At 43.2% G+C, this 25,645-nt stretch overlaps 2 protein-coding genes and 1 long non-coding RNA gene across 52 annotated transcripts in view; 1 reads left to right on the top strand and 2 right to left on the bottom strand.

Moving 5' to 3' along the window:
- The window catches only part of rab3il1 (RAB3A interacting protein (rabin3)-like 1), a 39,034-nt gene extending 27,852 nt beyond the window's left edge, over nucleotides 1-11,182 (top strand). The window contains exons 8-19 of one of the 50 annotated variants that reach the window (XR_008081038.1): nucleotides 1,500-1,628; nucleotides 4,441-4,553; nucleotides 5,238-5,550; nucleotides 5,596-5,651; nucleotides 5,764-5,819; nucleotides 6,156-6,211; nucleotides 6,436-6,547; nucleotides 6,604-6,715; nucleotides 6,772-6,883; nucleotides 7,147-7,740; nucleotides 7,945-8,011; nucleotides 8,627-11,182. Coding sequence is in view for 1 of the 50 variants with exons in the window: in XM_052480984.1 (XP_052336944.1) it covers nucleotides 1,500-1,628; nucleotides 4,441-4,553; nucleotides 5,238-5,261; nucleotides 7,641-7,740; nucleotides 7,945-8,011; nucleotides 8,627-8,712 (519 nt within the window). In the remaining 49 variants the exon portion in view is untranslated. Of the gene's footprint in view, nucleotides 1-1,499; nucleotides 1,629-4,440; nucleotides 4,554-5,237; nucleotides 5,551-5,595; nucleotides 5,652-5,763; nucleotides 6,268-6,323; nucleotides 6,716-6,771; nucleotides 6,884-6,922; nucleotides 6,979-7,034; nucleotides 7,741-7,944; nucleotides 8,012-8,626 lie in introns of all 50 variants that reach the window. The other 49 variants (XR_008081022.1, XR_008081042.1, XR_008081037.1 and 46 more) reach the window with 49 other exon arrangements.
- Nucleotides 11,183-11,774: 592 nt separating this feature from the next.
- LOC127912144 (uncharacterized) lies at nucleotides 11,775-16,904 on the bottom strand. The gene is made up of 3 exons (XR_008081050.1): nucleotides 16,476-16,904; nucleotides 13,568-14,152; nucleotides 11,775-12,065 (listed from the first exon to the last, which is right to left on the bottom strand). It is a non-coding gene; the product is annotated as an uncharacterized LOC127912144 (long non-coding RNA).
- A 5,052-nt stretch (nucleotides 16,905-21,956) lies between these two features.
- The window catches only part of epx (eosinophil peroxidase), a 37,894-nt gene continuing 34,205 nt past the window's right edge, over nucleotides 21,957-25,645 (bottom strand). Inside the window, exons 14-18 of the mRNA XM_052481126.1 lie at nucleotides 25,222-25,433; nucleotides 24,362-24,526; nucleotides 24,172-24,255; nucleotides 22,713-22,815; nucleotides 21,957-22,459 (exon numbers count right to left, since the gene is read on the bottom strand). Coding sequence (XP_052337086.1) covers nucleotides 22,360-22,459; nucleotides 22,713-22,815; nucleotides 24,172-24,255; nucleotides 24,362-24,526; nucleotides 25,222-25,433 — 664 coding nt within the window. The 3' untranslated portion in view covers nucleotides 21,957-22,359. The remainder of the gene's footprint in view (nucleotides 22,460-22,712; nucleotides 22,816-24,171; nucleotides 24,256-24,361; nucleotides 24,527-25,221; nucleotides 25,434-25,645) is intronic.

The raw sequence follows: 25,645 nt of genomic DNA, 5'->3' as shown, positions 1-25,645 counted from the left end.
GTCTAGTAACCAGCAGGTAGCCTAGTGGTTAGAGCGTTGGTCTAGTAACCAGCAGGTAGCCTAGTGGTTAGAGCGTTGGTCTAGTAACCAGCAGGTAGCCTAGTTGTTAGAGCGTTGGTCTAGTAACCAGCAGGTAGCCTAGTTGTTAGAGCGTTGGTCGAGTAACCAGCAGGTAGCCTAGTTGTTAGAACGTTGGTCTAGTAACCAGCAGATAGCCTAGTGGTTAGAGCGTTGGTCGAGTAACCAGCAGGTAGCCTAGTTGTTAGAGCGTTGGTCGAGTAACCAGCAGGTAGCCTAGTGGTTAGAGCGTTGGTCTAGTAACCAGCAGGTAGCCTAGTGGTTAGAGCGTTGGTCTAGTAACCAGCAGGTAGCCTAGTGGTTAGAACGTTGGTCTAGTAACCAGCAGGTAGCCTAGTGGTTAGAGCGTTAGTCTAGTAACCAGCAGATAGCCTAGTCGTTAGAACGTTGGTCTAGTAACCAGCAGGTAGCCTAGTGGTTAGAGCGTTGGTCTAGTAACCAGCAGATAGCCTAGTGGTTAGAACGTTGGTCTAGTAACCAGCAGATAGCCTAGTGGTTATAGCGTTGGTCTAGTAACCAGCAGGTAGCCTAGTGGTTAGAGCGTTGGTCTAGTAACCAGCAGGTAGCCTAGTGGTTAGAGCGTTGGTCTAGTAACCAGCAGATAGCTTAGTGGTTATAGCGTTGGTCTAGTAACCAGCAGGTAGCCTAGTGGTTAGAGCGTTGGTCTAGTAACCAGCAGGTAGCCTAGTGGTTAGAGCGTTGGTCTAGTAACCAGCAGGTAGCCTAGTGGTTAGAGCGTTGGTCTAGTAACCAGCAGATAGCCTAGTGGTTATAGCGTTGGTCTAGTAACCAGCAGGTAGCCTAGTGGTTAGAGCGTTGGTCTAGTAACCAGCAGGTAGCCTAGTGGTTAGAGCGTTGGTCTAGTAACCAGCAGGTAGCCTAGTGGTTAGAGCGTTGGTCTAGTAACCAGCAGGTAGCCTAGTGGTTAGAGCGTTGGTCTAGTAACCAGCAGGTAGCCTAGTGGTTAGAGCGTTGGTCTAGTAACCAGCAGGTAGCCTAGTGGTTAGAGCGTTGGTCTAGTAACCAGCAGGTAGCCTAGTGGTTAGAGCGTTGGTCTAGTAACCAGCAGGTAGCCTAGTGGTTAGAGCGTTGGTCTAGTAACCAGCAGGTAGCCTAGTGGTTAGAGCGTTGGTCTAGTAACCAGCAGGTAGCCTAGTGGTTAGAGCGTTGGTCTAGTAACCAGCAGGTAGCCTAGTGGTTAGAGCATTGGTCTAGTAACCGAAAGGTTGCAAGATCGAACCCCTAAACTGACAAGGTAAAAATCTGTCGTTCTACCCCTGAACAAGACCGTTAACCCACTGGCCGTCATTGTAAATAAGAATTTGTTCTTAACTGACTTGCCTAGTTGATATTGCATATCAAACCATATTCACAGTAAATCAAATACAGGAAAATAACTAATCAATTATATCTCCTCTCAGATGGACAGCATTCTGTATGCAGAGTTCTTGACCTGGAAAAACAGACCTAGTCTGGACAGAAGTTCAGCCTTCCTGGTGCGGATATACAGGGAGGACATCGGCCCCTGCCTCTCCTTCACACGATCTGAGGTACATAGAATACCATTACTATTCTAATAGAATACCATAACTATTCTAATAGAATACCATAACTATTCTAATAGAATACCATAACTATTCTAATAGAATACCATAACTATTCTAATAGAATACCATAACTATTCTAATAGAATACCATAACTATTCTAATAGAATACCATAACTATTCTAATAGAATACCATAACTATTCTAATAGAATACCATAACTATTCTAATAGAATACCACAACTATTATAATAGAATACCATAACTATTCTAATAGTATAATAGAATACCATAACTATTCTAATAGTATAATAGAATACCATAACTATTCTAATAGAATACCATAACTATTCTAATAGTATAATAGAATACCATAACTATTCTAATAGTATAATAGAATACCATAACTATTCTAATAGAATAGAATACCATAACTATTCTAATAGAATAGAATACCATAACTATTCTAATAGAATAGAATACCATAACTATTCTAATAGAATAGAATACCATAACAATTCTAATAGAATAGAATACCATAACTATTCTAATAGAATAGAATACCATAACTATTCTAATAGAATAGAATACCATAACTATTCTAATAGCATAATAGAATACCATAACTATTCTAATAGCATAATAGAATACCATAACTATTCTAATAGCATAATATAATAGAATACCATAACTATTCTAATAGCATAATATAATAGAATACCATAACTATTCTAATAGCATAATAGAAGAGAATACCATAACTATTCTAATAATAAAAGAGAATACCATAACTATTCTAATAGAATAGAATACCATAACTATTCTAATAGCATAATAGAATACCATAACTATTCTAATAGCATAATATAAGAGAATACCATAACTATTCTAATAATATAAAGAGAATACCATAACTATTCTAAAGGCAGAATAGAATACCATAACTATTCTAATAGCATAATATAATAGAATACCATAACTATTCTAATAGCATAATATAATAGAATACCATAACTATTCTAATAGCATAAAATAATAGAATACCATAACTATTCTAATAGCATAATATAATAGAATACCATAACTATTCTAATAGCATAATATAATAGAATACCATAACTATTCTAATAGCATAAAATAATAGAATACCATAACTATTCTAATAGCATAAAATAATAGAATACCATAACTATTCTAATAGCATAAAATAATAGAATTCCATAACTATTCTAATATAATAGAATACCATAACTATTCTAATAGAATAGAATACCATAACTATTCTAATAGCATAAAATAATAGAATTCCATAACTATTCTAATATAATAGAATTCCATAACTATTCTAATATAATAGAATACCATATCTATTCTAATAGAATAGAATACCATAACTATTCTAATAGAATAGAATACCATAACTATTCTATTAGCATAATATAATAGGATACCATAACTATTATATTAGTATAATAGGATACCATAACTATTATATTAGTATAATAGGATACCATAACTATTATATTAGCATAATAGGATACCATAACTATTATATTAGCATAATAGGATACCATAACTATTATATTAGCATAATAGGATACCATAACTATTATATTAGCATAATAGGATACCATAATTATTATATTAGCATAATATGATACCATAACTATTATAGTACCATAATAGGATACCATAACTATTATATTAGCATAATATGATACCATAACTATTATAGTACCATAATAGGATACCATAACTATTATATTAGCATAATATAATAGGATACCATAACTATTATAGTACCATAATAGGATACCATAACTATTCTATTAGCATAATATAATAGGATACCATAACTATTATAGTACCATAATAGGATACCATAACTATTATATTAGCATAATATGATACCATAACTATTATATTAGTATAATAGGATACCATAACTATTATATTAGCATAATAGGATACCATAACTATTATATTAGCATAATATGATACCATAACTATTATAGTACCATAATAGGATACCATAACTATTATATTAGCATAATAGGATACCATAACTATTATATTAGCATAATAGGATACCATAACTATTATATTAGCATAATATAATAGGATACCATAACTATTATAGTACCATAATAGGATACCATAACTATTATAGTACCATAATAGGATACCATAACTATTCTATTAGCATAATATAATAGGATACCATAACTATTATATTAGCATAATATAATAGGATACCATAACTATTATATTAGCATAATAGGATACCATAACTATTCTATTAGCATAATATAATAGGATACCATAACTATTATATTAGCATAATAGGATACCATAACTATTATATTAGCATAATAGAATACCATAACTATTCTATTAGCATAATATAATAGGATACCATAACTATTATAGTACCATAATAGGATACCATAACTATTCTATTAGCATAATATAATAGGATACCATAACTATTATATTAGCATAATAGGATACCATAACTATTCTATTAGCATAATAGAATACCATAACTATTCTATTAGCATAATAATAGGATACCATAACTATTCTATTAGCATAATAGAATACCATAACTATTCTATTAGCATAATAATATACCATAACTATTCTATTTGCATAATATGATACCATAACTATTATAGTACCATAATAATATACCATAACTATTCTATTAGCATAATATGTTAATATATGTACATGTGTCGGGAGGCGAAAGGCTTTTGTGTGCATGTATAGTTTGTTGTTGTATTAATGCAATGTGACTCCTTGTTCTGGACACAGTTGTCTCAGTCAGTCCAGAGTGCAGTGGAGAACAACTCTCTAACCATCGAGCCGGTGGCCATGTCAGCTTTATCCATGGTCAGAGCCAACGCCATAGTGTGTGGCGGGCCCAAGTGAGTCATCCCTCAATGCTATTAAAACGTTATCACAACTTTATTATAACGTTTTAAGGCTGTTTTCCTCAGAAAATGTAGTCCGCTTCATGTTTTGTTTCCTTGCTGTGATACTTCAGAGAGGATTGTGGGGCGGCAGGGTAGCCTAGTGGTTAGAGTGTTGGACTAGTAACCGGAAGGTTGTGAGTGCAAACCCCCAAGCTGACAAGGTACAAATCTGTCGTTCTGCCCCTGAACAGGCAGTTAACCCACTCTTCCTAGGCCGTCATTGAAAATAAGAATTTGTTCTTAACTGACTTGCCTGGTTAAATAAAGGTTAAAAAAAATATATATATATTGGTCATGACAACAGTAATCACAACTGAACCACACCCATCTGTCTCTAGTAATCATTGAATAACTAACTATTCATGCTGAAATAAACTCTCTCTCTCTCCTTCCTCTTGGTGATTTTTCACAATTGCACCTGTCATCTATAATGAATATCGTTATTCATGACTCCATGATAAAATGATGCGAACTTTGATTAGTCTGACTTTGTATGGATTAGTTTAGTTTTTCTCTTCAAATCTGTTATGGGTTTCGGGAGTTTCCTCTTGAGTCCTAATGAGCTGAATCAATGGGGCTACACTGATAATGTGGCACTGCTTCCTAATCAAATGTTGATTGAATTATTTTCCCCAGTGGCTTGAAAGCAGCAGTAGAGACGTAAGTAACTTTAGGAGCTAATCATTTCATTACCTTTTTCTTTTCCTGTATCACTGTCCTGTATCACTGTCCTGTATCACGGTCCTGTATCACTGTCCTGTATCACTGTCCTGTATCACTGTCCTGTATCACTGTCCTGTATCACTGTCCTGTATCACTGTCCTGTATGCTAAACCCTTCCTCTCTCATCAGAATGCCCTCCAGCACTCTGTCCAGCCATGCATGTCTTGTTGTTGATCACTGACAGCTTGTCTGTCCTCCCAGCTTGTCTGTAGTCTAACATACACAGGTCTTGTAAGGCATCTTGTCTGTCCCCGTAGTCTAATATACACAGGTCTTGTAAGGCATCTTGTCTGTCCTCCCGGTGTGTCTGTAGTCTAACATACACAGGTCTTGTAAGGCATCTTGTCTGTCCTCCCGGTGTGTCTGTAGTCTAACATACAAAGGTCTTGTAAGGCATCTTGTCTGTCCTCCCGGTGTGTCTGTAGTCTAACATAAACAGGTCTTGTAAGGCATCTTGTCTGTCCTCCCAGCTTGTCTGTAGTGTAACATACACAGGTCTTGTAAGGCATCTTGTCTGTCCTCCCGGTGTGTCTGTAGACTAACATACACAGGTCTTGTAAGGCATCTTGTCTGTCCTCCCGGTGTGTCTGTAGTCTAACATACACAGGTCTTGTAAGGCATCTTGTCTGTCCTCCCGGCTTGTCTGTAGTCTAATATACACAGGTCTTGTAAGGCATCTTGTCTGTCCTCCCGGTGTGTCTGTAGTTTAACATACACAGGTCTTGTAAGGCATCTTGTCTGTCCTCCCGGCTTGTCTGTAGTTTAACATACACAGGTCTTGTAAGGCATCTTGTCTGTCCTCCCGGTGTGTCTGTAGTCTAACATACACAGGTCTTGTAAGGCATCTTGTCTGTCCTCCCGGTGTGTCTGTAGTGTAACATACACAGGTCTTGTAAGGCATCTTGTCTGTCCTCCCGGTGTGTCTGTAGTCTAACATACACAGGTCTTGTAAGGCATCTTGTCTGTTCTCCCGGTGTGTCTGTAGTGTAACATACACAGGTCTTGTAAGGCATCTTGTCTGTCCTCCCGGTGTGTCTGTAGTCTAACATACTCAGGTCTTGTAAGGCATCTTGTCTGTCCTCCCGGTGTGTCTGTAGTCTAACATACACAGGTCTTGTAAGGCATCTTGTCTGTCCTCCCGGTGTGTCTGTAGTCTAACATACTCAGGTCTTGTAAGGCATCTTGTCTGTCCTCCCGGTGTGTCTGTAGTCTAACATACTCAGGTCTTGTAAGGCATCGTGTCTGTCCTCCCGGTGTGTCTGTAGTCTAACATGCACAGGTCTTGTAAGGCATCTTGTCTGTCCTCCCGGTGTGTCTGTAGTCTAACATACTCAGGTCTTGTAAGGCATCTTGTCTGTCCTCCCGGTGTGTCTGTAGTCTAACATACACAGGTCTTGTAAGGCATCTTGTCTGTCCTCCCGGTGTGTCTGTAGTCTAATATACACAGGTCTTGTAAGGCATCTTGTCTGTCCTCCCGGTGTGTCTGTAGTCTAACATACACAGGTCTTGTAAGGCATCTTGTCTGTCCTCCCGGTGTGTCTGTAGTCTAACATACACAGGTCTTGTAAGGCATCTTGTCTGTAGTCTAACATACACAGGTCTTGTAAGGCATCTTGTCTGTCCTCCCGGTGTGTCTGTAGTCTAACATACACAGGTCTTGTAAGGCATCTTGTCTGTCCTCCCGGCTTGTCTGTAGTCTAATATACACAGGTCTTGTAAGGCATCTTGTCTGTCCTCCCGGTGTGTCTGTAGTCTAACATACACAGGTCTTGTAAGGCATCTTGTCTGTCCTCCCGGCTTGTCTGTAGTTTAACATACACAGGTCTTGTAAGGCATCTTGTCTGTCCTCCCGGTGTGTCTGTAGTCTAACATACTCAGGTCTTGTAAGGCATCTTGTCTGTCCTCCCGGTGTGTCTGTAGTCTAACATACACAGGTCTTGTAAGGCATCTTGTCTGTCCTCCCGGTATGTCTGTAGTCTAACATACCTAACATTTCTCACATGTATCTAACTCCATCCGTGTGGATGAAGCGACTCCATATCTGTCCAGGCCATTTTATTTGTTCCTTTTCTGATGTTAACCAACTAACCATCATGTTGTCATGTCTTCTACATGTATTGCCCGGTTTCCCAGACCCAGGTTAAGCCTAGTCCTCGGCGAAAGAACTTGCTCAGTGGAGAATCTCCCTTGAAAGTGCTTTTCAGTAGATGTTGAGGCTTAATTTGTGTCCGTGAAACCCGACGCCGTAGAATTCCATAAATGAGTGAGTTAGTTGGTGTTTTTTTCTTCTTTTTTTTCTCTCTGCCCCTATAACAGGAAGTGTGCGTTGAGCGGCATATCCCGGTCCTGTAAGCACCAAATCAAACTGGGCGACGAAGAGAGTTACTACTACATCTCTCCCTCCAGCAGGGCACGGGTACCTAGCAACCATGTTTGTTGTTTAAAAAAATAAAAATGTCTTGAAAATAAAAATGTATGTATTCACTTATCCTCAACATCTACAGACATATAAATAGGACTACTTTTTAATGTTTATAAATACTTTTATCCCTTAGGCCTATGTGAGAGAACTTTTGTTTTTAATGTTTGTGTGAGCCATTCCTCAATTCCGCCCCTCTAGATCACAGCCGTGTGTAACTTCTTCACCTATATCCGCTATATTCAGCAGGGCCTGGTCAGACATGATGGTAAGTCAGACCCCCCTTCTAAAAGATAGACACAGAGAGAGATCAACGATAGTCCCATTTTAACAGTGAAAAAATGACAGTGGCAATAAGTTATATTTGTTAATGCAGACATTAAATCTTGTCTGGCGTTCTGAATCTTGACTGAAACCATTTCAACCCTCATGCCTTTGTCTCTCTCTGTCTGTCTCTGTCTCTCTCTCTCTCTCTCTTTCTGTATCTCTCTCTCTCTCTCTCTCTGTCTGTCTCTCTGTCTCTCTCTCTCTCTGTCTGTCTCTCTGTCTCTCTCTGTCTTTGTCTCTGTCTCTCTGTCTCTCTCTCTCTCTCTCTTTCTGTATCTCTCTCTCTCTGTCTCTCTCTCTCTCTCTTTCTGTATCTCTCTCTCTCTCTCTCTCTGTCTGTCTCTCTGTCTCTCTGTGTGTCTCTCTGTCTCTCTCTGTCTTTGTCTCTGTCTCTCTGTCTCTCTCTCTCTCTTTCTGTATCTCTCTCTCTCTCTCTCTGTGTGTCTCTCTGTCTCTGTCTCTCTCTCTCTCTCTCTCTGTGTGTCTCTCTGTCTCTCTCTGTCTTTGTCTCTCTCTGTCTTTGTCTCTCTCTGTCTTTGTCTCTGCCCGCCACCAGCGGAACAGATGTTCTGGGAGGTGACACGTCTACGGAGGGAGATGACTGTGGCCAAGCTGGGCTTCTACCTCACAGACCAGGAATAGGAGGACAGATGGGAGGAGATGTCACCGTAGACCTAGGTCGTGTTTATTAGGGCACACCGGAGCAAAACGTTTAAAAATGTTGTGCAACGGACAATGAAAAGGAGCTAATTTCTTCCTCTTCGTGCCCAGTGAACACGGCCCAGGGCTAAAAGACAGGAGTCACCAATCAACTGTACGATTTGAGAGTCAGATCACCTGTACCGGTTTCACACTGTCAGGACAACCCAAACTGAACTGGGCTGGCTTGGTTTGGCTCAGTAGTGTGAGAAGCCCTCAGAAGGACATGCGGGACACAGAAACCGGATGGAGGCTTCAGGAGAACTATGCTGCTCACTTTTCATTCACACAGTGCCATATACCCTCCAGTACTGCGGCATTACCCCTAGGTGTTGTCTCCTCTCTCCTTAGAACCACCCTCTCTCCTTAGAACCACCATTGTCTCCTATCACTTTACAACCACTGTTGTCTCCTCTCACCTTAGAACCACAGTTGTCTCCTCTCCTTAGAACCACAGTTGTCTCCTCTCTCTTTAGAACCACCGTTGTCTCCTCTCCTTAGAACCACCGTTGTCGCCTCTCTCCTTAGAACCACCGTTGTCTCCTCTCACTTTAGAACCACCGTTGTCTCCTCTCACTTTAGAACCACCGTTGTCTCCTCTCTCCTTAGAACCACCGTTGTCTCCTCTCACTTTAGAACCACCGTGGTCTCACTTTAGAACCACCGTTGTCTCCTCTCACTTTAGAACCACCGTGGTCTCACTTTAGAACCACTGTTGTCTCCTCTCACTTTAGAACCACCGTTGTCTCCTCTCACTTTAGAACCACCGTGGTCTCACTTTAGAACCACCGTTGTCTCCTCTCTCCTTAGAACCACAGTTGTCTCCTCTCTCCTTAGAACCACCCTCTCTCCTTAGAACCACCGTTGTCTCTTATCACTTTAGAACCACCATTGTCTCTTATCACTTTAGAACCACCATTGTCTCCTCTCACCTTAGAACCACCGTTGTCTCCTCCCTCTTTAGAACCACCGTTGTCTCCTCTCTCCTTAGAACCACAGTTGTCTCCTCTCTCCTTAGAACCACCGTTGTCTCCTCTCTCCTTAGAACCACCATTGTCTCCTCTCTCCTTAGAACCACCGTTGTCTCCTCTCTCCTTAGAACCACCGTTGTCTCCTCTCTCCTTAGAACCACCGTTGTCTCCTCTCTCCTTAGAACCACCGTTGTCTCCTCTCTCTTTAGAACCACCGTTGTCTCCTCTCTCTTTAGAACCACCGTTGTCTCCTCTCTCCTTAGAACCACCGTTGTCTCCTCTCTCCTTAGAACCACCGTTGTCTCCTCTCTCCTTAGAACCACCGTTGTCTCCTCTCTCCTTAGAACCACCGTTGTCTCCTCTCTCCTTAGAACCACCGTTGTCTCCTCTCTCCTTAGAACCACAGTTGTCTCCTCTCTCTTTAGAACCACCGTTGTCTCCTCTCTCCTTAGAACCACCGTTGTCTCCTCTCTCCTTAGAACCACCGTTGTCTCCTCTCACTTTAGAACCACCGTGGTCTCACTTTAGAACCACCGTTGTCTCCTCTCACTTTAGAACCACCGTGGTCTCACTTTAGAACCACTGTTGTCTCCTCTCACTTTAGAACCACCGTTGTCTCCTCTCTCCTTAGAACCACCGTTGTCTCCTCTCTCCTTAGAACCACCGTTGTCTCCTCTCTCCTTAGAACCACCGTTGTCTCCTCTCTCCTTAGAACCACAGTTGTCTCCTCTCTCTTTAGAACCACCGTTGTCTCCTCTCTCCTTAGAACCACCGTTGTCTCCTCTCTCCTTAGAACCACCGTTGTCTCCTCTCTCTTCAGAACCACCGTTGTCTCCTCTCTCCTTAGAACCACCGTTGTCTCCTCTCTCCTTAGAACCACCGTTGTCTCCTCTCTCATTAGAACCACCGTTGTCTCCTCTCTCTTTAGAACCACAGTTGTCTCCTCTCTCATTAGAACCACTGCAGCAAACCAGACCACCTCTTACTTTGCCTTAACCTTGTTAGATTCTTGCAGTACATTGTAAATGCCTTGCATGGCTTATACAGAAAGTATGTCTGTAGTTAGAATGGGTTATAGAAGGGCCGGGATTTACTCTGAAAATAGCTGCATTTTAGGCTGCTGAGTTCAGAAATAGTGTGTGCACATACTGTTACATTCAGGTACTTCAGTTAAATAAAGAATCAGATTCACTTTATTTGCCAAGAACATTTACACATACCCAGATGAATAGGAGCTGCCACTTTTGTGCTGCGACTTGCAGTTACACGGTACCAGAAATACAAGTTCCTGAACGAAATGCCTATTCAGTCTTCTCAAATATCCTCGTCTTCATTCTGGATGCTGTGACAGTTTTAGCAATGACTATACTAGAAACAGAGGTTACAGTCATTTTGTTATTTAACGTAATGGAATAATAAACCAACCATGGATGATTAAGCAATACGTTGTTTCTCTCTCTCCCGAACACTCCCGATGTATTCAGTTTTTTAAAACTATCTAGTTGGGAAATATAATCGTTTTAAATTGACAGTTGTATTTGCACTCCTGTAACATGTCATTTAAAATGCTCTATTTTGTATAATAATAATATATATGCCATTTAATTTTACCTTTATTTAACTAGGCAAGTCCGTTAATAAGAACAAATTCTTATTTTCAATGACGGCCTAGGAACAGTGGGTTAACTGCCTGTTCAGGGGCAGAACGACAGATTTGTACCCTGTCAGCTCGGGGGTTTGAGCTTGCAACCTTCCAGTTACTAGTCCAACACTCTAACCACTAGGCTACCCTGCCACCTCTACACTCTAACCACTAGGCTACTCTGCCGCCTCTACACTCTAACCACTAGGCTACCCTGCCGCCCTACACTCTAACCACTAGGCTACCCTGCCGCCTCTACACTCTAACCACTAGGCTACCCTGCCGCCCCTACACTCTAACCACTAGGCTACCCTGCCGCCCCTACACTCTAACCACTAGGCTACCCTGCCGCCACCTCTACACTCTAACCACTAGGCTACCCTGCCGCCCTACACTCTAACCACTAGGCTACCCTGCCGCCCCTACACTCTAACCACTAGGCTACCCTGCCACCTCTACACTCTAACCACTAGGCTACCCTGCCACCTCTACTCTCTAACCACTAGGCTACCCTGCCACCTCTACACTCTAACCACTAGGCTACCCTGCCACCTCTACTCTCTAACCACTAGGCTTCCTGCCGCCCCTACACTCTAACCACTAGGCTACCCTGCCACCTCTACTCTCTAACCACTAGGCTTCCCTGCCGCCCCTACACTCTAACCACTAGGCTACCCTGCCGCCTCTACACTCTAACCACTAGGCTACCCTGCCGCCTCTACACTCTAACCACTAGGCTACCCTGCCACCTCTACACTCTAACCACTAGGCTACCCTGCCGCCCCTACACTCTAACCACTAGGCTACCCTACCGCCTCTACACTCTAACCACTAGGCTACTCTACCGCCTCTACACTCTAACCACTAGGCTACCCTGCCGCCCCTACACTCTAACCACTAGGCTACCCTGCCACCTCTACACTCTAACCACTAGACTACCCTGCCTCCTCTACACTCTAACCACTAGGCTACTCTACTGCCTCTACACTCTAACCACTAGGCTACCTGCCACCTCTACACTCTAACCACTAGGCTAACTGCCACCTCTACACTCTAACCACTAGGCTACCTGCTCTAACCACTAGGCTACTCACCGCCTCTACACTCTAACCACTAGGCTACCCTGCCACCCCTACACTCTAACCACTAGGCTACCCTGCCACCTCTACACTCTAACCACTAGACTACCCTGCCACCTCTACACTCTAACCACTAGGCTACCCTGCCGCCCCTACACTCTAACCACTAGGCTACCCTGCCGCCCCTACACTCTAACCACTAGGCTACCCTGCCGCCTCTACACTCTAACCACTAGGCTACCCTGCCGCCTCTACACTCTAACCACTAGGCTACTCTGCCGCCACCTACACTCTAACCACTAGGCTACCCTGCCGCCCTACACTCTAACCACTAGGCTACCCTGCCGCCCCTACACTCTAACCACTAGGCTACCCTGCCGCCCCTACACTCTAACCACTAGGCTACCCTGCCGCCCCTACACTCTAACCACTAGGCTACCCTGCCGCCTCTACACTCTAACCACTAGGCTACCCTGCCGCCCCTACACTCTAACCACTAGGCTACCCTGCCGCCCCTACACTCTAACCACTAGGCTACCCTGCCGCCCCTACACTCTAACCACTAGGCTACTCTGCCGCCCCTACACTCTAACCACTAGGCTACTCTGCCGCCCCTACACTCTAACCACTAGGCTACCCTGCCGCCCCTACACTCTAACCACTAGGCTACCCTGCCGCCCCTACACTCTAACCACTAGGCTACTCTGCCGCCCCTACACTCTAACCACTAGGCTACCCTGCCGCCCCTACACTCTAACCACTAGGCTACTCTGCCGCCCCTACACTCTAACCACTAGGCTACCCTGCCGCCTCTACACTCTAACCACTAGGCTACCCTGCCGCCCCTACACTCTAACCACTAGGCTACTCTACCGCCTCTACACTCTAACCACTAGGCTACCCTGCCGCCCCTACACTCTAACCACTAGGCTACTCTGCCGCCTCTACACTCTAACCACTAGGCTACCCTGCCACCTCTACACTCTAACCACTAGGCTACCCTGCCGCCCTGCACTCTAACCACTAGGCTACTCTACCGCCTCTACACTCTAACCACTAGGCTACCCTGCCGCCCCTGCACTCTAACCACTAGGCTACTCTACCACCTCTACTCTCTAACCACTAGGCTTCCCTGCCGCCCCTACACTCTAACCACTAGGCTACCCTGCCGCCTCTACACTCTAACCACTAGGCTACCCTGCCGCCTCTACACTCTAACCACTAGGCTACCCTGCCACCTCTACACTCTAACCACTAGGCTACCCTGCCGCCTCTACACTCTAACCACTAGGCTACCCTGCCGCCCCTACACTCTAACCACTAGGCTACTCTACCGCCTCTACACTCTAACCACTAGGCTACCCTGCCGCCCCTACACTCTAACCACTAGGCTACCCTGCCACCTCTACACTCTAACCACTAGACTACCCTGCCTCCTCTACACTCTAACCACTAGTCTACTCTACTGCCTCTACACTCTAACCACTAGGCTACCTGCCACCTCTACACTCTAACCACTAGGCTAACTGCCGCCCCTACACTCTAACCACTAGGCTACTCTACCGCCTCTACACTCTAACCACTAGGCTACCCTGCCGCCCCTACACTCTAACCACTAGGCTACCCTGCCACCTCTACACTCTAACCACTAGACTACCCTGCCTCCTCTACACTCTAACCACTAGGCTACTCTACTGCCTCTACACTCTAACCACTAGACTACCCTGCCACCTCTACACTCTAACCACTAGGCTACCCTGCCGCCCCTACACTCTAACCACTAGGCTTCCCTGCCGCCCCTACACTCTAACCACTAGGCTACCCTGCCGCCCTCTACACTCTAACCACTAGGCTACCCTGCCACCTCTACACTCTAACCACTAGGCTACTCTGCCGCCACCTACACTCTAACCACTAGGCTACCCTGCCGCCCCTACACTCTAACCACTAGGCTACCCTGCCGCCCCTACACTCTAACCACTAGGCTACCCTGCCGCCCCTACACCTAACCACTAGGCTTCCTGCCGCCCCTACACTCTAACCACTAGGCTACCCTGCCGCCCCTACACTCTAACCACTAGGCTACCCTGCCGCCCTACACTCTAACCACTAGGCTACCCTGCCGCCCCTACACTCTAACCACTAGGCTACCCTGCCGCCCCTACACTCTAACCACTAGGCTACTCTGCCGCCCCTACACTCTAACCACTAGGCTACTCTGCCGCCCCTACACTCTAACCACTAGGCTACCCTGCCGCCCCTACACTCTAACCACTAGGCTACCCTGCCGCCCTACACTCTAACCACTAGGCTACTCTGCCGCCCCTACACTCTAACCACTAGGCTACCCTGCCGCCCCTACACTCTAACCACTAGGCTACTCTGCCGCCTCTACACTCTAACCACTAGGCTACCCTGCCACCTCTACACTCTAACCACTAGGCTACCTGCCGCCCCTACACTCTAACCACTAGGCTACCTGCCACCTCTACACTCTAACCACTAGGCTACCCTGCCACCTCTACACTCTAACCACTAGGCTACCTGCCGCCCCTACACTCTAACCACTAGGCTACTCTGCCACCTCTACACTCTAACCACTAGGCTACCCTGCCGCCCTACACTCTAACCACTAGGCTACCCTGCCGCCCCTACACTCTAACCACTAGGCTACTCTACCACCTCTACACTCTAACCACTAGGCTACCCTGCCACCTCTACACTCTAACCACTAGGCTACTCTACCACCTCTACACTCTAACCACTAGGCTACCCTGCCACCTCTACACTCTAACCACTAGGGCCTCCTCTACACTCTAACCACTAGGCTACCCTGCCACCTCTACACTCTAACCACTAGGCTACTCTACCGCCTCTACACTCTAACCACTAGGCTACTCTACCGCCTCTACACTCTAACCACTAGGCTACCCTGCCACCTCTACACTCTAACCACTAGGCTACTCTACCGCCTCTACACTCTAACCACTAGGCTACCCTGCCACCTCTACACTCTAACCACTAGGCTACCCTGCCGCCTCTACACTCTAACCACTAGGCTACTCTACCGCCTCTACACTCTAACCACAGGCTACCCTGCCGCCTCTACACTCTAACCACTAGGCTACCCTGCCGCCTCTACACTCTAACCACTAGGCTACTCTACCGCCTCTACACTCTAACCACTAGGCTACTCTACCGCCTCTACACTCTAACCACTAGGCTACCCTACCACCTCTACACTCTAACCACTAGGCTACTCTACCACCTCTACACTCTAACCACTAGGCTACCCTGCCGCCTCTACACTCTAACCACTAGGCTACCCTGCCACCTCTACACTCTAACCACTAGGTTACCTGCCTCCTCTACACTCTAACCACTAGGCTACCCTGCCACCTCTACACTCTAACCACTAGGCTACCCTGCCACCTCTACACTCTAACCACTAGGCTACTCTACCGCCTCTACACTCTAACCACTAGGCTACCCTGCCACCTCTACACTCTAACCACTAGGCTACCCTGCCGCCTCTACACTCTAACCACTAGGCTACCCTGCCACCTCTACACTCTAACCACTAGGCTACCCTGCCGCCCCTACACTCTAACCACTAGGCTACCCTGCCACCTCTACACTCTAACCACTAGGCTACCCTGCCACCCTACACTCTAACCACTAGGCTACCCTGCCACCTCTACACTCTAACCACTAGGCTACCCTGCCGCCTCTACACTCTAACCACTAGGCTACCCTGCCACCTCTACACTCTAACCACTAGGTTACCCTGCCGCCTCTACACTCTAACCACTAGGCTACCCTGCCACCTCTACACTCTAACCACTAGGCTACTCTACCGCCTCTACACTCTAACCACTAGGCTACCCTGCCACCTCTACACTCTAACCACTAGGCTACTCTACCGCCTCTACACTCTAACCACTAGGCTACTCTGCCGCCTCTACACTCTAACCACACTACCCTGCCGCCTCTACACTCTAACCACTAGGCTACCTGCCACCTCTACACTCTAACCACTAGGCTACCCTGCCACCTCTACTCTCTAACCACTAGGCTACCCTGCCACCTCTACACTCTAACCACTAGGCTACCCTGCCACCTCTACACTCTAACCACTAGGCTACCCTACCGCCTCTACACTCTAACCACTAGGTTACCCTGCCGCCCCATGACCAAATAATGTGTGGCTTTGCATGGATACATCGCCATATACTGTAGTGTTTATACCATGTCTGTTAGCCATATCTTGCATGAAAAGCCTTATCAAACTAAATTAACACTATTCACGTCTTTACGTGCAATAGTAACTGCTTTCCTCTTAGGCTGCGTTTACACAGGCAGCTCGATTCTGGTCTTTTGTCCACTAATTGGTCCTGGTATTTATTAGGGGATCCTCATTAGTCGTTGCAAAAGCATCAGCTACTCTTCCTGGGGTCCACAGGAAGCAATACATAGTATGGAAAGATCGTTTTTAGTCAAGGACTGAAATACATGCATTTAAAACTTCACACACAGATATCATATGAGTACATGCAGTAGGCACACTGGACCTGGGGACTGTGAGGAGACCTCTGTTGGCATGTATCTAGGTCTAATGCATAGTACAGCGCAGGTTACAATACAAAGATATATCAAAATACCTGTGTCTCTTCACAGTCCTCCATAAGGTGTTATTATATCTGTTTTTATTGCTAGCTTGAGTTACCTGGGGTCCCCTAGCTTGAGTTACCTGGGGTCCCCTAGCTTGAGTTACCTGGGGTCCCCTAGCTTGAGTTACCTGGGGTCCCCTAGCTTGAGTTACCTGGGGTCCCCTAGCTTGAGTTACCTGGGGTCCCCTAGCTTGAGTTACCTGGGGTGGCAGAGAGTTCGATGTAGTCGTGGCTCTATTTAATATTTTGCGTTTCCCAGCCTCTGTTCTGGACCTGGGGACTGTGAAGAGACCTCTGGTGGCATGTGTTGAACCAACGAGTGTCCTAACTGTGTGCCTACTGCTTGAACAGACAGTTTGGTATCTTCAACACCTTGCACAAAGACCAATAGGGATGCAGTCAATCTCTCCTCAACTTTGAGCCAGGAGAGACTGACATGCATGTTACTGACACTTTGATAGAGCAACGCCCTATCGTGGCCAGACCTCTTTCCATTTTAGCAACCATTGAGTCTATGTTTTGACCATGACAGCATGCTATCTAGGGTTACACCCAGTAGTTTAGTCTCCTCAACTTGCTCAATAGCCAAATTATTCAATAAAATACCTAAACAAGGTTTAGCGTTGAGTGGGTAATTTGTCGGAAAAATCTCAAAAGCATAATTCAGCACCAGCCTATTGCTAGTTACCCATTCTAAAACTGACTGGAGTTCTATGTTAGGGGTCTGTTATTTAGTTTACTGTTGCAGCCGACGTGTATACTGTTGAATTGTCAACGTACATAGAAACAAAGGTTTTATTCAAGGTCAGTGGAGGGTCATTTGTAAAAACAGAAATCAATAATGACCCTAACAGGCTGCCCTGCGGTACACCACAGTCAACTGAATTTGCATGAGAGAGGCTTCCATTAATGAAAACCCTCTGTGTTCTATTAGATAGTTAACTCTCAATCCATAATACAAGTTTTTTCAGCAAAAGGTTATGATCAATGACATCAAAAGCTGCACCGAAGTCTAACAAAACAACTCCCACAATCGTCTTTATTATCAATTTATTTCAGCCAATCATCAGTCATTTGTGCAGAACATGCTAAAAGCTCAGAAAACGATCTGATGTGAAAAGATCTGATGTGATTGATCAAAATACCAATTTGTGGAAAACATCAGAATTGGGCTGCCTGTATAAACGTAGCCTTTGGGCCCGGTTCAAATCCACTACTGCCGACATCCACACAGCTGATATTTTGACGCTGTCGGAGGTGGAACAACTGCGTTAAGAGCTGTAAAATCAACAAGCAGCTCCCCGGGCATTATACCTAAAGTGGACATTGTCGTTGGCTGCACGGAGTCTCATTAAGAGAAATCCAGTGTTGTTTACCACTTCGAACATGTACTATGTCATCTACACGTCATTATTTAGTTTAATGATTTCCAATTTGAGTGTCCATTATTTCTAAACGGCCTATACTTTCTCGTTCTGAACTTGGGGGTGGGTGTGGCTTCGTGAGCAACTGCTCACCGATTTGACAGTTCTAAACGCAGTTCCATCTCCGCCAAAACAGCAGCATTGCGGGCGTCAGCTAAACGTTTGATCAAAAAACACAAATCAACATTTTAATTGGGCCACATACACGTGTTTAGCAGATGTTATTACGGGTCTAGCGAAAGGCTCGATCTGATTGGTTGAGAGAGTCATGTTTATGAGCTCGGAATCTTTGCCTTGTTCCGGCAATATAACAACCAGTATGATCGTATTCTCCAAGAGTCACACAGTTGCGCTGTAGATTGATAGTAAATATATAGTGACCAGTGAGTTGTGTCTGGTCTAGTCTGCTGTCTCTGTTATAGTGTCTTGAATCTGCAATGATTAGTCTTGGCAAATTATATTTGCTCAAATCATGTTTTCAAATTTAAAAAAGTCATGTAGATGTATCATAAAAAATGCTCATCCAGCGTTGCTGAAGTTCAGTGTTAGAGTGATTTTGAGGCATGTTCTGATGGTGGAGACGTCTGTTATGTTTAGATCTTCCAGGGATCTCTCAGGGATCTGGAACGCTCCAGGAAACAGCAGCATTGGAACGCTCCAGGGATCTGGAACGTCCATGGATCTGGAACGCTCCAAAACGCTCCATGGATCTGAACGAACGTTTGATCTGGAACGCTCCAGGGATCTGAAAAAACGCTCCAGGGATCTGAAAATCAACAGGGATTTCTGGAACGCTCCAGGGATCTGGAACGCCATGGATCTGGAATCCAGGGATCTGGAACGCTCCATGTCTTCCATGGATCTGGAACGCTCCATGATCTTCCAGGGATCTGGAACGCTCCAGGGATCTGGAACGCTCCAGCGATCTGGAAAGCGATCTGGAACGCTCAGGGATCTCCAGGGATGGAACGCTCCATGGATCTGGAACGCTCCATGGAGAAGTCAGGGATCTGGAACGCTCCAGGGATCTGAACGCTCCATGGATCTGAACGCTCCATGGATCTTCCAGGGATCTGAACGCATCCATGGATCTGGAACGCTCCAGGGATCCAGTCCATGGATCTGAACGCTCCAGGGATCTCTCCAGGGATCTGAAGTCTGGAACATCTGAAGTTCCAGCGATCTGCTCCAGCGATCTGCTCCAGGGATCGAGGCCGGAGTTCTATTTGTATGTGAAAATACCATGCGATACATTTGCTTGCATTGCCTGCATTTTTTTTAGGGTGCCTTGGTTGGCCACTTTGCGCAAATTAAAAAGCGTAGTGCTGAGCGATTTAGTGCTTTTTAGGTCTGTTTGGTGTCCGTTCGATTATGAAAAATAAAAAAAGAATCACTGATTTTTATATATATTTTGATATATTTTACATTAAATGCACTATACATTATGTGGGTTGAATGCTGTAACAACACAATTACTTTACCTTAATAAAATATTTCAGTTATTGTGTATAAACATTTGATGACTTTCATTCCAAGTCATCGCATGTCAATAACCCCTCATGATCATGTATTATTTTGTCTCTTCTGTAGCAGGCATAAAATATACACAGAACGGACAAGTAGGTGTGCAATGGATTATGGTCATTGTAGTTAATTACCACGTTTTCTGCGATTAAACTATGAAGAATATTAGCCTGCTGGAAACTACAACTCCCCACTACATCGCACAGTTCAGCCTGGATCTGTTTTGAATCTCTAGAGAAACTTCTTCACGGTGTGCATTGAGGTCACAGGAAAATAAATCCTTGAACCAACATCTGTGAATTAGTTGTTTATAAAATGAAAAATATAACCGAAATGCCAGTTAATCGCTCAGCATTAGTGTGGCTTTAACCCACAGAAGCCATGCCTGAAGTATCCTACAAATCATGTACTGTGGAATCTTCCCAATAAAGAGACATATTTGACCTCAGGGCCCAGGCAGGTCACTAGATTTAGGTTGTTACCAAGAAGTGGATGGTTTAGTTACCCGCTAATACAAAAAGCCCTCCCACGCCCACAGTTGTTGCTAAACAGGTTTGAAGGGAGGGGAATATGGCACAGAGATCCAAGAACATACTGGTAATCATAAATGTGGCCCACGGCATTCCAGACTGATCATATGACACGCAAACCATTAAATGCTGCCTATAGTCAGCCTAGAACGCCACCCGTCTCTCTCAGAGTGGCAGTTACCGGTCAGGAAAGCTGTCATAGGTACCGAACCGGCAGATGCCTTCTGAGAATACTAATACTGAGAAGAATACTAATACTGAGAAGAATACTGAGAATACTAATACTGAGAAGAATACTGAGAATACTAATACTGAGAAGAATACTGAGAATAATACTGAGAATACGAATACTGAGAAGAATACTGAGAATACTAATACTGAGAAGAATACTGAGAATACTAATACTAATAATACTGAGAAGAATACTGAGAAGAATACTGAGAATACTAATACTGAGAAGAATACTGAGAATACTAATACTGAGAAGAATACTGAGAATACTAATACTGAGAAGAATACTGAGAATACTAATACTAAGAAGAATACTGAGAATACTAATACTGAGAAGAATACTGAGAATACTAATACTAAGAAGAATACTGAGAATACTAATACTAAGAAGAATACTGAGAATACTAATACTGAGAAGAATACTGAGAATACTAATACTAAGAAGAATACTAATACTAAGAAGAATACTAATACTTAAGACGAATACTAAGAAGAATACATTTTTTAACAAATCAATTTTATTTGTCACATATGTTAATGCAAGTGTAGCGAAATGCACAAGTGTTTCTTCCCGAATATTATCTGGTTTAAATACCTGAACCGACAAGGTGACAAATCTGTCGACGTGCCCTTGAGCAAGGCACTTAAAACCCTAATTTACTCCAGGGGTGCCGTACTACTATGGCTGACCCCTGGCTGACCCTGTAAAACAACACATTTAACTGAACCTATCCGAGGTATGTGATGACAAAACATATTTTTTTTAAATCATCTGTAACACACTTTAATGCTGTTAGCTTGTTCAGGTTTATGAGCTTCAAACACGTGGACTAGAACAGACAAATACACTGATATCCAAGTATTTGTACAGTATTTGTACAGTGACACACATGTTGTTTTGGCTCTGTACTCCAGCCCTTTGGATTTCAGTGCCGGCTGCCAGCTTTAATTCGAGGGTATTTTCAGGTCAACCGTTTAGAAATTACAGCACTTTACGTACACTTTACGTACACTTTACGTACACTTTACGTACATTTGAACTTTTAGGCAAATTCACTTATGAGTATTAAAGTAGTGAAAAGTTTAGTGTCATATTTCTATCACACAATAACAACGACAAGCTTGTAATTTAAACTTGTTGCTGTTTGTTTTGGTTTCAGATTTTTTTTGTTGTTGTGGCCAATAGAAATTAAAATGATAAATAATGTATTGCGTCATTTTTTTGTCACTTAACAGAACAACAACAACAACAACAAAATGGTCTGTACTGTACGGCGAAGTACTTTGTGCATTTTGAGTCAGACCTTTTGAGGTTTTATATATATATATATATATATAATGTGACTGTGGTCTAAAACAGGGTTTACAATGCAGTTATTTCTTATTTTCAGGTTATTATCTAACAAATAATCTGAAGTTACGTTTTAATATCAACACATTCAAGTGTATACTTTTTAGGATATATGTCACATTTTTTTTAAACAAATTAATCAAATGTAATAAAATATGTTATTAAGGACTACATTTCCAGAGGTGTCTCTTTGTTATCTGTCCCTCTTACAACAACAACCTGCTGTTTATCGGTTCCGTTTATCGATTCTGGCTTCTTTGGAAAATACCTGCAAGAATATAAAAAAAACCAGAAATACTGTTTTTGAAATGTCACATAACATGTGTTAAGCAACATCTACCAGGGTTGGAGTTAATTTAATTTCAATAAAACATTTTTAAGTAAGTTATACTTTTCAATGAATGAAATAAGACATTGTGTTTCAGTTTACTTCCTGAATTGACAAAGACATTATGAAATGAACCCCAACCCCGATACATTACAATGACCGTTATCACCTGAACATCATAATAATGACGTACCTTCTACAACAGGTCAGTATCACAAACAAGATGACCACACCACCAACCACAGCTATTACTGCAGAGATTACAGAGACTGTAGACAGGGAGGACAGGTCCAGGTCTGGAAAACACCACAAACAGACAAAACAAACACTTGTTCATATGTTTATTAAGGACTCTATTCAATCTGTGGTACTAAAGTGTTGCCAAATATAAAAAAGTAATTTATGATGGTCAGGTACATTAGTATTGACTAACATCTGATGGTCAGGTACATTAGTATTGACTAACATCTGATGGTCAGGTACATTAGTATTGACTAACATCTGATGGTCAGGTACATTAGTATTGACTAACATCTGATGGTCAGGTACATTAGTATTGACTAACATCTGATGGTCAGGTACATTAGTATTGACTAACATCTGATGGTCAGGTACATTAGTATTGACTAACATCTGATGGTCAGACACATTATAAGAAGTGTAGAATTTATAGAAGATGTATAGAATGCATAGAAGATGTATAAATGTATATATAGATTATATAGATGTATAGTATTGAAACATCTATATAGGTATAGATTATATAGATGGTCATGAATAGATTATATAGATCTATGGTATGAATAGATTATAGTAGTTGATAACATCTGATGGATGTATAGTATGAATAATTATATAGATGTACAGAATGTATAGATTATATAGATGGTCAGGTATGAATAGATTATAACATAGATGGTCAGGTACATTATATAGATGTATAGATTATATAGATAGTATAGATTATATAGATGTATCTGAGTATGAATAGATTATAAGATGTATAGTCATGAATAGATTATGTAGATGTATAGATTTATATAGATGTATAGTAGAATAGATTATAAGATGTATAGTATGAATAGATTATATAGATGTATAGTATGAATAGATTATATAGATGTATAGATGAATAGATTATATAGATGTATAGATTATATAGATGTATAGTATGAATAGTTTATATAGATGTATAGATTATATAGATGTATAGTATGAATAGATTATATAGATGTCCTTCTATGGATTATATAGATGTATAGTATGAATCCGGGAGACCCATATAGATGTATATATACTGAATAGATTATATAGATGTATAAATATATATTATTATATATTATTATATAGATATATAGATGTATAGATTATATAGATGTATAGTATGAATAGATTATATAGATGTATAGATTATATAGATGTATAGTATGAATAGATTATATAGATGTATAGTATGTATAGATTATATAGATGTATAGTATGAATAGATTATATAGATGTATAGATTATATAGATGTATAGATTATATAGATGTATAGTATGAATAGATTATATAGATGTATAGTATGAATAGATTATATAGATGTATAGTATGAATAGATTATATAGATGTATAGTATGTATAGAATATATAGATGTATAGAATTTCCTACCTGTGCACATATATGACCCGGGTGTGTTGAGGCAGTCCGTGTTTTGGGGGCACGGGGTTGGCTGATCGGCACACTCATCGACATCTACAGCAAATCAGTCAGAATACAAAACTAAAGACATGCATGTCGACTGTAGTGCCTTAATTAAAATCTCTCTCTCACACACACACCCCTCCAGCCCACTCCCTACCGTGGCAGATTGGGGGAGCAGGGCTCCATTGATAGCTGTTGGTGTCACAGGTCACAGAGGATGGACCAATCAGCTGATAGCCTGGACCACACTGGTAGTAGATGATGGAGTCACAGAGCAGAGAGAAGCCTGACTGTAACCTGGGGATTGGACCACAACTGGGATCTGGGAGGGAGGAAGGGGGAGGAAGGAGGGAGGAAGGAGGGGGAGGGGGAGGGAAGGAGGGGGAGGAAGGAGGGAGGAAGGGGGAGGAAGGGGGAGGAGTAAGTACAGCGATAACCTAATGATGATGAGGTCACAGTAGAGAGAAGCCTGTCTGTAACCTGGGGACTGGACCACACCTGAGGAGGTCAGATGAAAGTCAGCAGCCTGTTGGAGAGGAGCGACCTGAGCAAGGCTCTGAATCCCTGATCTACTAAATACACGTATCTTGCATACCATGTAGTTGCTAGATTCCTTTACTGACTCCATGTCCAAGGTCATATAGAGAAGCCTCCTCTTTGTAACCTGGGTCTGGTTACATCCATCAGAGAAGTTAAGGTGAGGGATGAGGGTTAGAGTCAGATCCAGACAAAGTCAAGCCTGAGGGATGAGGGTTAGGAGAACAGCACCTGTTCCATCCAGACACTAAAGGTTAAGGTGAGGGATGAGGGTTAGATTCCTTTACTGACTCCATGTCCAATCTATATCTTTTCCTCCCTCCAGACAGAGAGGTTAAGGTGAGGGATGAGGGTTAGGAGAACAGCACCTGTTCCATCCAGACAGAGAAGTTAAGGTGAGGGATGAGGGTTAGGAGAACAGCACCTGTTCCATCCAGACAGAGAGGTTAAGGTGAGGGATGAGACTTAGGAGAATAGTACCTGTGTCAGGCTCCTTCCAGGCAGAGAGGTTAAGGTGAGGGATGAGGGGGTGGCTGCAGGCCAGCATGTCTTCTGGGCTGACCGTACGGCTGAATGGGTCGGAGGGAACACGTGTAATGTGTGTGTTGTCACAGATGATACGTGACAGGGACACGGTGTGAAGCTGAGCTCTCTGGGTGCTGGTGAACACAGCCTCTCTCTCCCACCAGAACCTGACAGAGGGGGAGAGGTTAATGGGTAGGCAGACATACTGTAGGGCCGATTCAAAACAGACACATTGGGTGGGCAGCATCTCAGACATACACTGAATGTACAAAACATTAGGAACACCTTCCTAATATTGAGTTGCACCCCCTTTTGCCCTCAGAACAGCCTCAATTCGCTGTGGAAAGCGTTCCACAGGGATGCTGGCCCATGTTGACTC

This window comes from Oncorhynchus keta, chromosome 26 (assembly GCF_023373465.1).
Source record: "Oncorhynchus keta strain PuntledgeMale-10-30-2019 chromosome 26, Oket_V2, whole genome shotgun sequence".
Classification (NCBI taxonomy): Eukaryota; Metazoa; Chordata; class Actinopteri; order Salmoniformes; family Salmonidae; genus Oncorhynchus; species Oncorhynchus keta.
This window is presented reverse-complemented; position numbering and strand designations above follow the sequence as displayed.